Source organism: Equus przewalskii, chromosome X (assembly GCF_037783145.1).
Source record: "Equus przewalskii isolate Varuska chromosome X, EquPr2, whole genome shotgun sequence".
Lineage (NCBI taxonomy): Eukaryota > Metazoa > Chordata > Mammalia > Perissodactyla > Equidae > Equus > Equus przewalskii.
Genome location: NC_091863.1, coordinates 15,613,296 through 15,628,392, shown reverse-complemented (window position 1 = coordinate 15,628,392; position 15,097 = coordinate 15,613,296). Strand labels below are relative to the sequence as shown.

The 15,097-nt window shown below is 35.6% G+C and overlaps 1 protein-coding gene across 17 annotated transcripts in view; it reads left to right on the top strand.

Moving 5' to 3' along the window:
- The window catches only part of RPS6KA3 (ribosomal protein S6 kinase A3), a 112,083-nt gene that overhangs the window by 26,726 nt on the left and 70,260 nt on the right, over nucleotides 1–15,097 (top strand). For 5 of the 17 annotated variants that reach the window (XM_070603525.1, XM_070603522.1, XM_070603529.1 and 2 more), the window contains 2 exons: nucleotides 689–789; nucleotides 6,544–6,600. In XM_070603525.1, coding sequence (XP_070459626.1) covers nucleotides 6,559–6,600 — 42 coding nt within the window. In that variant the 5' untranslated portion in view covers nucleotides 689–789; nucleotides 6,544–6,558. Of the gene's footprint in view, nucleotides 1–688; nucleotides 790–6,543; nucleotides 6,601–11,578; nucleotides 11,859–15,097 lie in introns of all 17 variants that reach the window. The other 12 variants (XM_070603531.1, XM_070603536.1, XM_070603520.1 and 9 more) reach the window with 4 other exon arrangements.

The window sequence follows — 15,097 nt, the reverse complement described above, 5'->3', positions numbered from 1 at the left end:
CACAATGCAGATTTAATTTTGGCTACTGTGTTTTCGTTTCTTTATTCTTATCTCAACATACTCTGTTTCATAAGCAGAATTCCCCTTAGGGGTACACTCCAAAAAACATGAGGCCTAAAACGTACCTCTTTTCTGAGGCCACAACCACAGGACCAGAAAGGAAAAAAAAAGCTACTGAAAGGGTCCTCTAAAACTTAAAAGAGTAGATATAACCAGAGGTCATTCCTACCTTAGTCTAGAAAATAGAACAGTCTTGAGTACTAGCAGGGCTTTAGTTGCTAGAGCAATAGCAAAGCAGGCATAAGGGCTCCTTAACTAGAAATAAGTGGATTTTTCTAATTACACTGTTTTTTCTCTTTTTAAAAATAATATATAATAAATGCATATAATTTTGAAAATACAGTACAAAGAAGAAAATCCTATGACCCAGGTAACTACTGATAAGATTTTATATATGTTTTGCCAGTTACATGCACACATGTTGGGAGGGGGGTACAAACTTGGGGTCATACTATGTAGTTTTGTATCCTTTTTAATTTAATATATTGCAAGCATATTTTTGCATCATTAATTTTTCTTTGAGGCCCTGATTTTAACCATTGCATAGTATTCCTACATATGAATAGATGTATTATGATTTCTTTAACCAGTCCCCTGTTGGTCATTTAGATTGTTTTCTATTTTTCAGTATAATGAGTATGATGAATATCACTGTACATAAGTCTTTATGCACATCTCTGATATTTCCTTAGGATAAATGAGGAGCTGATTCTTAATCCTGTCACATTGGTAAGGATTATATACATTCCTTATTAAGAATATAAAATGCTTGTTATTGTTTCAATGTAATTGCATAGAAGATTCTTTGGATTCTGAACAATTTGTTGGTATCTCAACTGAAGTTTGAGAGAGGTTTCTAATGCCTCATCCTCAGCACCTTCGTGGAACTCCTATTGCATCCGCTTTAGGCAGGAAAACCACTGCTGATACCAGGGAGTTTGGAAGGCAGATATACTTGTGGAAACTTGAGGGTGGTAAAAAAAAAAACAAGTGTGATCCTTGCTTATTCCTACAACCTGGGTCTCCAAATTAATACACTAGGGCTCTGGACCCTTTCTTTTTTTCCCTCCCTTTCTGTTATTTCAGCTGTTGTTCTCTGTGAGGAGTTCTTTCTCTCCCAATGTTCATATGTACATTTCATTTCTAGGTAGAAGGATGTCAGTAGATGATATGTCCTACTAAGTTCAAGGTAGCATTTTATCAGTCACAGTTCATTTTTTTAGTCATAGTGTACTTGTACATGATGATCTCCTGCTGGACTCAAAGCATTTTTTTTTAACTTATTTTACATTTTCTTTGGAGGTATCAAACAGCAGCCTGGAAATGTGCGTTGTTTTAACATGCCATTACAACAAAACAATCTATTTAATAAGGTTGCTTAAAATGAAATTTTTCTTATAATTAGTAAAATATTTTATGTTTAACATTTCAGAATTTTCCTTAAAATACTTGAGAATACTCTAGAAGTCCTGAAACCTAGATTCAGAATCACTGATTTGAGTTGTTCATCCTCTTTAAACCAGGAAGATGATCTTCATTGATAATTTTATACCACAACATTTGAAGTAATTTTGAAAACAATTCCTACTGAAACTCAAGCTAACAGTCTCCTTTATCTGATTTGTTCAAATGAGAGCTATATTGTACGTTATTCTGATTTTTGACTTTTACACATTTCAGACTAACAGAGTAAAGCATGATTAGCATTTCCTAACCTTCTCCAGTATTTCACACAATATTTGCATGTGTACAATCTGCCACGCTCTGCAGGTTTTTGGCTGAAAGGCATTATGGTGGGATGAGAGAGGATAAATACTTTTGCCTCACTTTTAAACTATCCTTTTTTGTCCATACTAATTCTTTAGCCACATCGTATAAAAATATACCACACATGTGAGTGATCTCTTCCACCCTGCTTTGCAGGAAATGGGCTGTAGTAAGTGGTGAAACAGGTATCTCAACACGCTCCTGTACTTCTCCATTGCATTACTTCTTTAGAAGTTAACTGTAGAAATGTAAATATTACACAATTGAGGCAAAAGAGGGGACAGGAAGTAGCATTTACTGAGCATGTACTGTCCCTTGGTAGATCCTTTTAATTATAACATCCCTGTGAGGTGGATGTTATATGCATCTTACAAATGAAGAAATTGAGGCTCAAAATGTTAAGTAACTTACCCAAGGTCAGGTAACTACATCAATGAGTGACAGAGCTGGGGTTTAAACCTGGTACTAGCCAGATTCAGACAACATGTTTTTTCTATTCGTTTCTTAAAATTAGAGAAATAAGTTTTCTTGTTTAATAGGTACTATTCCTTGAACTTTTGGAACTATAGAAATTACAGTGTAACCTAATCGCCAGTGAAGCCAAGGGTCATTTTTCAAAAGGGAAACTTCTTAGCTTCGGAAGTAATTTTATGCTCATTTCTAATAGATAACATTTGAATCCTTGTTTTGATGAAATGATACAAAAGGTTTGTCTAAGTAAAGGTGCTTTTTGGGGTAGATTTTTGTGACGCTTCACTGGTATGTAGAATAACATTGGCTTTCATATTTTCCTGCTTTAAAAATTAAGTTGTTCAAAATTTTAAATCTTTGCTAAACTCAAAAAGGAAGTAGATATTTTTGCAAAAAGTAGAGCATAAAATATGTTTAGATCATGTTTCACTTAATTTTTTTTCTCAGATTGCTTTGTCAGTATATTACTGTTAATTAGCTGGGTGAGGAGTTCAGAAAAGAAAATATATTGTAAAATTTATGGATTACATGAAGCTGAAAATAGTGAAGAAGCTGATTGGCACATTTGGAATCCAATCTATAGAGGCTGTAGCAATGGATCAGAACTGGAAAAAGATGCATCAAAAATTTAAAATATGGCTTTATTCCTGAGACTAAGTATAACAACAAATAGAAAGAGAGAATACAGGGCTTAGTTTCAGTGTAAATAAAGAAGAGAAGGATTTAATCAACAGAAAACTTAGTATGACTCAGCAATGTTTTGTGGCCATTCCAAAACTAATGCATATGTGAACTGCATTAATACAAGTTTATTATTTAGGACAAGGGAGGTGATATGCCCTTTACTCCACATTGGTCATATCAAGAGTGAAATGTTAATTGCATGCAATTCTGTATACCACTCTTTAAGATGAATTGGATGCATGCTCAGGAAAGGAGATGGTCTCCTCTGTCTAAAAGGAGTGCTTGAAGGAACTTGAGTTATCCAGAGAAGAACAGACTTGGGGTGGTTTGTAGTCAGTCATAGCTGTAGATTTACTTTCAGTGACTTAGCAGATAGAGTACAGGCAAGTTAGTCATCATGTATTAGTAATCTTCTTAAAGGAAATTTGTGGCTGAAGAAAGTTACTGTATAATGAAGAATTTTATTTAGTAGCCAGTGCTTTTTCTGAGATAGTGTGGTAGTCTGCCTGCTGAGGTAGTACAATCTTGTCCTGATAGTATTCAAATATAGGTGAGAATGGGAGAGAAAGAATTGTATGTGTATTTAGAACAGAGGACTTTCAAGATCCCTTACCAATCTTAAACGTTTTTTGATTCTAAGATTAAAAGGACTTTATGGAGTATTGTTTTGTCCTCATGAAGCTACCTCACCTTAATAATTTACATTGGTATAACCCTTTACAGTTTATAAAGTGCTTTCTTACGAGTTATCTCAGTTTTGAGCCTAACAATAACCCTTTGGGTAGACAGGGCAAGTATCCCCTTTTTGAACAGATAGAGTAATAGGCTAGGAGAAAGTCTGATTTGCCCAAAATCGTAAAGCTTATAAGTGGCAGACCTAGGACCCTACCCCTGGTCTACCAATTCCAAGTTTAGTGCTGTTTCTTCTGTACCAGTTTGCCTTAAAAGTAAGTTATAAGTTGTGGTTCTTGCTTTGCATACACTGAAAATCGCAAGGAGCAGATGGTTCTCAAATTATATTTCCAGGGAAGATGTAAGTATTGCTCAAATTAGACCAAAGATTCTAAAAGCCAAATAATGGGGAGCCATTGAGCAGATCTCTGTTATGGAAAGAGAACTCTATGTACAATTAATGAGAAAATCTAGTTTGGGCTACTAGATGAATGATGATACTATTCACTAAGATAGCAAATACAGCAGAAGTAGCAGATTGGTGGGGCACAGAGCGGGAGATTGAATTTTGGACTTAATTAAAATAGCTAACATTGATTGTTCACTAGGTGCCAGGCGCTGTGCTTAGGGTTTTATATCATTTATCTCATTTAGTCTTCACAACAACTCTCTGAAATAAGACTTTTTAATCTCCACTTTCCATGTGAATAAACTAAAGCCTAGATAGTTTAATAACTTGTCCAAGGCTTCATAATTAGTGTAAGAGCAGAAATTTGAATCTAAGTGTCTGACTCCGAAGCCAGTGTTCTTGAGAGCTAGTTTAAGGTTTGTGTGGGATGTTTGGATAAAAATGATCGGTATTCAGGTGAATAAATGGTTGTGGCTTTTAGGAGAAAGATGTATCCTGGAGTTATTGGAGTCCTTATCACAGAAGTGGGCAATACCATAGCCTCTGAAAGTGTCTTAGGAAAATAAAGATTTTATACCTGCCCCCCCATTTTCTGCATTTTGGCACCATTTCTGTGCTTTGTAATATTGTATAGGTATTCCCTAACCTAGGAACATAATCTATGAGTGTTTGAAAATGAAAGGGGCCCTTTTTATGGGTCAGTAGACCTGTAAGATCCTTGGCCATGTTTTATTAACCTTTCCTCTCCAGTTTGGTGCCTAGAACATAGCATGAATGAAATGAAATGGATGGATGAATGGATGAATAGGGGAGGGGAGAGTAGAGAGAGGAGTTCAAATTCAGAGCAGCTGCCTCATGTGGGATATGGAGCAATGGATGGACTACCTTTTATTTCCCAGTTGATAATACTCCAAAGATGGTTAGCTTAGATCCTTGTAAATTTGTTGAATTAACAAGTGGTCAGGGGCATTTGCTCCTATTTCCAGTGAGGGAACTAGAGAAGACACTATGTGTTCCTGACTTCTGGTTTTGTTTTGTTTTGTTTTTAACTACACAAATAATACATATTCATTGTAGACATTGTAGACACATTAGAAAATTCAAATAAGCAAAAACAAAATTTAAATCGTCTAAAATTTTACCACCCAGAGATAGCCACTGTTAACATTTTGGTGTATATCCTTCCAGAGTTTTTCCCATACAAATATATACATTGAAACATGTATATATTTATTTTAAATGGGATCATTATAATCCATATTGTTTTGTAAACTGCTTTTTCACTTATTACATGTGACTGTCTTTTCATGTCAATAAATTTACATCTTTATCATCATTTTTAATGACTGCATAGTATTCCATTATATGGATGTACCATAATATATTTAACTAGTTCTCTATTGTTAGGAATTTAGGTTTCCAATTTGGAGTTCTTTTTGAAAAAAGTGATGGTGAGCATTTTTGTATGTATATCTTTGCACACTTGTCCATTTTTTTAAAAAGTCAAAATGATGGGACATTTCAAAGTTTTATGTCTTTTTTTTAATACAGACTTAGGTTGCCCTCCTGAAAGGTTGTGCTGATTTACACTTTCTCCAGCAGTATATCCTGGATGCTCTTTTCCCCATACCTGTGTTAGCACTAGGTGTTATTTTCTCTGTAAATCATTACCAGTTTGAAAGGCAAAGGTATCTTTGATTAGTACTAAGGCTGAACTCTTCTCCCTTATTGCTCGTTTCTGTTGAGGTTCATCGTTTTTTCTTACAGGTTTGTAAAACAAAGCTCTTTATGTATTGAGCATAACAACCCTTTGTCATGTTGCTTTTATTTTCTTTTGTTGTAATCAATTTGTTTTTTTATCTTTTTCGTGTCTCACAGAAGACGTTTTGAACTTTTATGGATTCAAATGTCTTTTTTTTCTTTATGATTTCCACCTTCCTTACCTGTAACATAAGTATTATTCACCTATATTTTCTTCTAATACTTGTATAATTTTATTTTTTGACATTTAAATGTTTAATCCGTCTGGAATCTATTTTGATGTAGAGACCTAGCTTAATTTTTCCCCCAAATAATTATCAGTTGCCCTGATTAATTATCAGTGGAGTTGGAATTTAGAATGTGTTTTGCCATAGAAAGTATTAAAAACAATGTTTGGTGAGGTTTAAATAAGACGATTAGTAATGCATTTAACTGTTAAACTGAAGGGCTCACCTGGAAAGGTAATCATCATTTATTATATCATTTCCATGGACAAATGTTTTAGTTTCAAATAATCAGTTTACATATTGAAAGCACTTTTGAAGCACAACCTGTTGCAAATTGGCAACTGCATACTTACATGGTGGTTTTGTACTACTTGATTAGAACCCTTTAGGGGTGAAAATATTCCTCTGTGATTTTGTTTTGTCTGCCTTCATTTAACTTTAACTGATGTGAGTTTTATTTTGGTAACTTTCTACTTGCTGTGCTTTTCACAGAATGGACAGCAAATTATGGATGAACCTATGGGAGAGGAGGAGATTAATCCACAAACTGTAAGTAAAATATCGTATCATAAGGGATATACATAAATCAGATACCATAAAATTTAAGTATTCTTATTTTTAAACTGAGCAAAGTAATGATTTTACGGTATTAGAAACTTGTTGATGCTTTCACATTGATTTTACCAAAATGCGTTCTTGAATATGCCAGTGACAATTTTAAAAACCATTTCATGAAACTGATTTTAAGAGAATGACAAAACAAATTGCTTTATATTGTTAAAAGTTTTTCATCAGTACCTTAAAGCTTATTTTTTTAAAAAATCAAACTAACCATAGATTTATTAGAGACAAAAATATAAAGGTCATACTTTACAGAGATATTTAACGTAGAAAATATACCATCACCATTTCCTTGTCTTGTTTTTTTGTTCACTCCTGAATTCGCAGCACCTAGACCAGTGCCTGGCAGATAATAGACATTCATTAAGTATTACATAAGTGAATTAATAAATTGTCTTCCTCTGCAAGATAATCATTGTTAGCAGCTCAGTTATTATCTTCTTTTTGTTCTGTACGTAAGACGATTACTATTGGTATCTACAAAATATATATATTCTGCAACTTGCTCTTTTCACTTACTGTGTCTTGAACATCTTTTTATGATGATACGTGTGGATCTACCTCTTTTTAAATGGTTGCATGAGTATTCTGTTTTATGCATGTCCTATACTTAATGTAATTTTTCCCCTATTTATTTTTGTGAACTTGTGTTTCAGTAGAGTATAGTCTTAGAAAAGGACGGTGCTGGAACAAATGGTATGAAGATTTAAATCTCCATAGACAGTGCCAAATTGCCCTCCAAACCAAAAAGCTTGTAAAAATTTCATTGTATAAGAGCACCTATTTGGCCATACCATATTCACCACTGGATATTGTCAGAAATTATTTTTAATTTGAGTCACTCTTAATAAATAATACTTTCTCATTTCATTTTGCATCTCATTTGATTATTAGTGAAGTTGAGTGTCCATGCATTATTGGCCTTTGTATTTTTGTATTTGCCCGATTTTCTTTTGGGTTACTTGTCTCCTTGTGGTCTGTGTGATCTCTGTATATGTTGTGGATATTAACTCCATGTCTACAATATATCTTACAAATATATTCTCCCTGGTTTTTTTTAACATTGATTATGTTGTCTTTCATTGTGTATGTACAGAAGTTTTCGTTTTTAAATGGTCAGATCTGGCTTCTGGGTTTTATGTTTTCGTTAGAAAATCCTTCCTTGCACCAAGGTTATAGAAATATCCTCTTACATTTTCATCTGTCGCTTTTACGGTTCTGTTTTATGTATTTAGATCTGTGATCTGCTTGGACTTTTGATAGCTGTTGTGACGTAGAAATCTAGCTTATCTTTCCTAGCAGATAGCTTGTTGTCCTAATCTCTACTTATTGAATAAATAAAACTCACTTATTCCCACTCATTTGAGAGCCCTCTTTTATCATATATATAATTGCCATATACTCCTTGTATTAGTTTTCTAGGGGTGCCCTAATGAAGTGCCACAAACTGGGTGGCCTAAAACAACAAATTTATTCTGTCACAGTCTGGAAGACTTGATGTTCGAAATCAAGGTGTCAGCAGAACCATGCTCTCTCCAAAGGCTCGGGGGGAGGATCCTTCCTTGCCTCTTTCAGCTTCTGGTGACCACTGGCAGTCCTTAGCATTTCTTGCCTTGTAGACACATCACTTCAATCCCTGCCTGCATTGTCACATGGCTTTCTCTCTGTGTGACTCTGTCCAATTTTCCGTCTTCTTATGAGGATACCAGTCACTGAATTAGGGCCCACCTTACTCCAGTGTGACCTCATCTTAACATTATTACATCTGCAAAGACTCTGTTTTCAAATAAGATCACATTCACAGGTACCGGAGATTAGACTTGAACATACCTTTTGGAGGACATAATTCAACCCACAACATCCCTGAATGTTTTGACTTTACATACATTTTCAATTACTGTGCTTTTATTATATGGGTTTTGTTTTTTTGTATGTGGCAAGGCAAGCCCTCCCACCTTTTTACTTTTCAAAATTGTAATCTTACACATCTTCCAGATGAACTTTACAATCGAGTTATCAAGTACTCCTGAAAAATTTTTTGGGATTTTTGTCAGAATTGCAATAAATTTGCAGATTAACATGAAGAACATTATTTTAATAATATTGAATCTTCACATCCAAGAACATTCATTTGTTCTGATTCTTTTATATCTTTTATCAAAATTTTATGATTTATTACATATAGTTTTGTACATTTCTTATTAAGATAATTCATGAGTATTTTATAGTTTTTATTATATTGTAAGTGAGATTTCTTTTCTGCTATGTCCTCCATCTGGTTATTGCTAGTACATAAAAAATTATATGTTTCTATATACTTTTTAACATCTTCGGAAAGTTAACTTTTTAGAACTCAAACAAATTGTCATGAACATTATGTCAGTTATGGAATAGTGAGATCATTTTACTCTTCTTAAAACCCTTCGGTAGTTCTGTGCTTCCTTTAAATAAAGTCCAAACTCCGCAATGTGACCTACCAGGCCCTGTGTACTTCTCTCTGTCATCTCCGGCCACACACCTCTACCCTCTCCTGAAAGTCCAGTCACTTGAATGTATCAGATTCTCTTTTGCTCCTGGGCCTTCATATGTGATATTCCCTCTCCCAGAATTTTTTTCCCTTACCACCCCTTTCAGTTAATTCCTGATCATCCTTCAGGTCCAAATTTTGATATTACTTCAGCTGAGACGTCTTCCTGATACAACTACCACTTCCATTTCTACCCTGAGTTAAGTGTTTTTCCTTTGTGCTGCCATAGCAGCCTTTGCATGCCCTAAATGGCAGCACCACACTAGATTCCACTGCCAATTTGCTTGTCTATATTTCCTGCTAAACTGTGAGCTGCATGAGGCAGTGACCAGGTCTGACTTATTCCTTGTTTCATGTCTAGCACCCAGTACACAGTAGGTGTTCAATAAGGTTAGGGTTAGAGGTTAGGGTTTGGTTTAGGGGTTACTTGTTAATTAAATGAGTGCCTGAATTAAGTTTTGGCTAACACAGGGACCTGAGCATGGGGCCTAATGCCTGAGACTGCCTTCATATTTGGTCTAGATTTCTGCACCTCCCAAACCATTTGAGGCATTTTACTTCATTGGTCTATAGTATATATTTATTAGCATTTAAGCAAATGTGAAAATAATCAGTGAGTGCTATTATTGATTTTTTTTTCTGCCACCAGCTATCTTTTTTTCTTTATGTAACAATTCCTAAACCTTCAGATTTTTTGTTCTCTCTAGTCTAAAGTCAAAGCATTTTCTATTGTGGTATTATATGGTTCATACTTTCCTTCAGAGTACTCACAGCATTAGTAACATTTACATCTGGAAGAAAACTGCATTCTAGAGATAGGTTGAAAAGGTACAGAACTAAGATGTTACCAGCAGTGTGGGTGAAGCTGTTGAGCAGGTCATTCCAGATTATAAGAATTAGGTTTAAGTATAAGATAAAAGCCTAATATTTAATTTGTCTTTAATGGTGTTAAATCCAAAAGACTGTCAAAATATGTATTAGCCTTATACTTTTAAATCGTATCTGCCTTTAACGTACAATTTAAAGTTTTCATTTTGTCAATTACTGATAATTTAAATGGTGAAAGTTGAGATGTTGCATTAGTTGTGTATTTGATGCATAACAAATTGCCCCAAACTTAGTAGCTTAAAACAACCTACATTTATTATCTCATAGTTTCTGTGGGCCAGGAATCTGGGCACAGCTTAACTGGGTCCTTTGGTTTAGTCTCCACAGATTGCAGTCAAGGAGTTGACCAGGGCTAGAGTCTCATCTGAACCTTGACTAGAGAAGAATCTGCTTCCAAGCTCATGTGTTTGTTGGCCCAGATTCCTGTCCATAGAAACTGCAAGATAATAATTGTGTGTATGGAGCTTGTCGACTGGTAGGCTTTGTTGTAGATTCATTGGCCCCTTTTCCATGGGCCAGAATGCAGAGTGTGATGATAAGCCAATTTTGACCGTGACAAGACCGTAGGATGGATGAAGAATACCAAGAGAGAAGAAACTTGGGTCCTTTGATGGCCTAATGATCTAGCGACATCTCTTCACCTTAACCTACCCACTTACCTATGGACTGCTCCATGAGAGAAAAATAGACACTTACCTTGTTTGAGCCATTGCATTTTGGGCTTTTCTTGTTACAGCTGCTTAGACTATGGCTACATCTAATCATTCATTAACCAAGTGGTTAACCAAGTGGTTAATGAATGTCTATTAAATGCCAAGAACTCTGCTAGGTTGTTGGAGACACAAAAGCATACAAGGGAAACTTGCAATTTTAAAATGGTAAAATAAAGCTGTTTTTGTCCTCTTCTCTGGGAAATCATCACCCAAAACAACAAGGAGAAAAAGGAACAGAAACGTGGTCTTTGAAATTAGAAGACTTCTGTAATTTGAGCAACAATATATAAATATGAAAAGCAGATAAGAGAGTTGTCACAAGAGGAAGTTATCCTTATAAAGAGGATCCAGACTTGGGGAACCCCAGGTATAGTAGGAAGTGGGATGAGGCACTGGGGTGGGAACAGGAAGATCAAGTGCAAGCCTACTACAGAATGGTGATATGGTCCCTTTCCCTACCCATTCCACCAACTAGGACCATATTCCCCAGACAGGAGAGTGGAACCTTCTTTTCTGAAGAAGTTGAATGGTCCCTGATAAGAGACCTTCAGATACAGACATTTGGGAGATCTTTCATGTAAAGGCTGACTACTTGGCCAGTTAACCTATAAGAAAGCCTACCAGTTAACAAGCTCTGGAACATTTGGTCTATTTCTTTCCTTTTTTTTTTTTTTTTTAATAAAGATTGGCACCTGAGCTAACAACTGTTGCCAATCTTCTTTTTTTTTCTTCTCCTTCTTCTCCCCAAACCCTCTTAATACATAGTTGTATATTCTAGTTGTGAGTGCCTCTGGTTGTACTATGTGGGACGCCGCTTCAGCATGGCCTGATGAGCGGTGCCATATCCGCACCTAGGATCCAAACCGGCGAAACCCTGGGCCACCGAAGCAGAGCGTGTGAACTTAACCACTCAGCCACGGGGCCGGCCCCTGGTCTACTTCTTAGTGTCTCACTCTTAAATATGAGTGAAAAGCCAGATATCACCAGACATTTGAGGAAGGCTTCCAACATGAAAGAATAAAATCTTGGAGGAACAGACAATGCAGGAAAAATGAAAGGTAAATTAATATCCTCTGAGTGTTAAGAGATTAAATAGATTCCCTAAAACAAGAGTAGGATGCTATTTAAAAAAAAAAAAGATCAGAAAAAGAACAAACTGTTAAAAATTAAAAATACGATAGGAATGTTTTACATTTTAGTAGAATATTTAGAAGCTAAAATTGAGGAAACCTCCCCCAAAAATAGAACAAGACAAAGAGATAGAAAATAGGAGAGAAAAAGAAAGAGGAGCAGTCTAACATCTACCTAATAGGAATTCCAGAAAGAGACAAAAGGGAAATGGAGGGGAAGAAATTAGGAAAGAAATACCATAAGATACATGTTTTTTTCTCCACATTTTAATATCTCCAAAATTGGAATGTTTGTTATAATCAGTGGTGTGACACATTTTAATTGGCAGCATTTTTTCTTTCATAATGGTAGAGTGGTAATCATGCTCTTAGATTAGGTGGAGTACTAAAATACCAAAAAAACTTTTTCCCAACATGAGGACCATGAGTCTCCAGATTAAAACAGCCTACTGAAAGCTTATTAATAAAAAACAAATCCCTACCTTCAAGAAGGATCATTATTATGAAATATCAAAACACCGGGGATAAAGGGAAGACCCTAAAAGTTTTGCTGTGGACTAAATGTATCCCCCTAAAATTCATATAGTGAAGCCTAATCCCCAGTGTGATGGTCTTTAGAAGTAGGGCCTTTGAGAGGTGGTTATGTCATGAGGGTGGAGCCCTCATGAATGGGACTAATGCCCTTATAAAAGAGATCCCAGAGAGCTCCCTTGTCCCCTCTGCCACGTGAGGACACAGTGAGAAGATGGGCATCCATGAACCAGGAAATAGATCCTTACCAGACACTGAATCTGCTAGCAAATTGGACTTGGACTTCCCAGCCTCCAGAACTGTGAGAAATAAATTTCTGTTGTTTAATATAAGCCACCCAAACTACGGTATTTTGTTGTAGCAACCCAAATGGACTAAGACAAGCTTTTAGAGATTTTTTCAAATATCATATATAAAGGACTGGGTATAAGAATAATATCAGACATTTCAACATGGGAAGTTAAAAGACAAGGAACAATGCCTTTGAAATGCTTGGTGGAAATGATTTTCAACCAAGATATTTTTTGACATATGCCTATTCTTAGTAAGTTGCTGGAAAATGGTCTCTGCAACACTAGAGGGTTATTAACTAAGAAAAAGGGACATAGCATTCAGGCAACAAAGAATCCAACATTTACAAGCACAATGAAGGAAGTTCCTTCCCATATGATGAATAAAGTGTGGTTCAGAAGGCTAGTTCACTCAGTAGGCCTAGTGAGTACTCAGTCCCGATGGAAACAGACAGATGATTCCAGGAAGGCTGTCTCCAGGAAAAATAAAAAATAAAAGTGATGAATTATCCAATAGGTTTGTGTATTGGAAATTCACTTGAGAGGCAGAGTTAAAAGAATTTGAGATAAGTACAAGGAAAAGAAAGCAAATTTAAAAACAAAGCAACTGTAAACTTAAGAAAAAACAGAAGTTTTATACAAGAAATGTAACTAGAATATATTCCTTACATCAGCAGTGAACACTGCTTACATAGCCATAATAATTGTAAAGACTAAATATTGATTTAAGCAAAACTTGTGAGAGTTAAGTCATCCATAATAGGATGTCTAAAGGTAATATCTGAAGTTGATGAATCAAGAGAAAGTAGTGTAAAGTTATTATTTATCATACAGAGATAAATACCAGGGGGAACAACCAAAACAGCTAAAAGGATACCGTGAGTACTGGGTACTGCTGCTTTTTTGTTGTGTAAGCCTTGTGGTACTATTTGACCCTTTAACCTTTGATAAAAATTTAAGTAGAATTTAAAATAAAACTAATTGTGACTGGCATAATCAGGTAAAAATTCACAGAACACATGAAATTTTAGGTATAGAATTTTGAGAAGTAAATGTCAATATTTGGGTGAAGGCATTCTCATGTGAAAATAGTGTAAACAAAAGCCAAAAGGGGGAAAAAGTGAGATGTGTTTGAGGTAGCTAAATCAATTTGACTGGAATGATAGTCATAAAGAAGAGCTGAATTTTACCTAAACATAAAATACCTTCACTCAGCCTTTCTTGCCATATGAAGCTGCCCCTGTGATGTCTCTTGAACATGTCCCCTGGTTTCTATTTGCAGTAGAGCCATTTTATTCTGGCTGGATTTTTCCCTTCTTCACACCTCATCTGTCCCTCATTTCTCTTTGTGCTTTGCCCTGCAGTCTGCCTCCTTCCCTATCCTAGATCTGCTTCCCTTCCCATCTTCTGGAATTTTAACACTATCTTCCTTTCTTCTGGCTTTCTAAAGACACGATCCTTTTTTGTCTTTACTCACCTAAAGTAAAAACTTTAATTTCCTCCACGTATCTCATAAAATATAAGAAAATTTATCTGATTAAATTGATTCATACCAGAATATAACAGATAATCATCACCTTTAGCTATCTCCCTCCCCTAGGAATGTTTGCATATTAATCCATATTTATGTGTAATTAGTTGAATTTCTCACCAATTAACTTGCTCTAGCCAGTGTCTTTTGTTCTTCCTTCCCTGTTGGAGAAACTTGATTATTTTTATCCTTTATTGTGGTGGGAGAGAGACTGCCTTCATAGCAGAAGGTAGAGTGCCATAAAGCACCTCAAGCCAAGATATCTCCCTGGACCCCAGAATTTTCCATCCTTTCTCAGGTGGCCAGAGGCCTCCATCCTCTGCATGATCCATACTGAAGAAATAGGGAATCTTGACTGTTTAGGTCTCCATAGTCGTCCAAGAATCATTAAAGCAGTTTCTTGCTTAGTGGGGAAATAATTCTCTTAATGATTCTTGCAGTACCAGGCAAAGGTTCTTCTGAGGCTTAAGAATTAAAGGAGATAAATAAGTACCTAGCACAAAGTAAGAGGCCAGTAAGTGTTAATTTTCCTGTCCTCTTCCTTCCAGAGGCTGATCCTGCTCTCTCAGACTATTCCCCAGGGATAAAGTGTGCCCCTTAGTAACTAGGATGGTATTCAGTTATTTTGTAGTGACAATAGGCCTGGCCTCAGACAAAATTATGAAATGAATTGACTTTCTCTTAACTTGGTCCTTTGACCCTTCTGTCCCCATATCATTTATTTCTAATGACCATGCATACATTAATTGCTCATAACATCAACTTTGTACATATTATATTACTACAATCCTAAACACTGTATTTATCAACTCAGT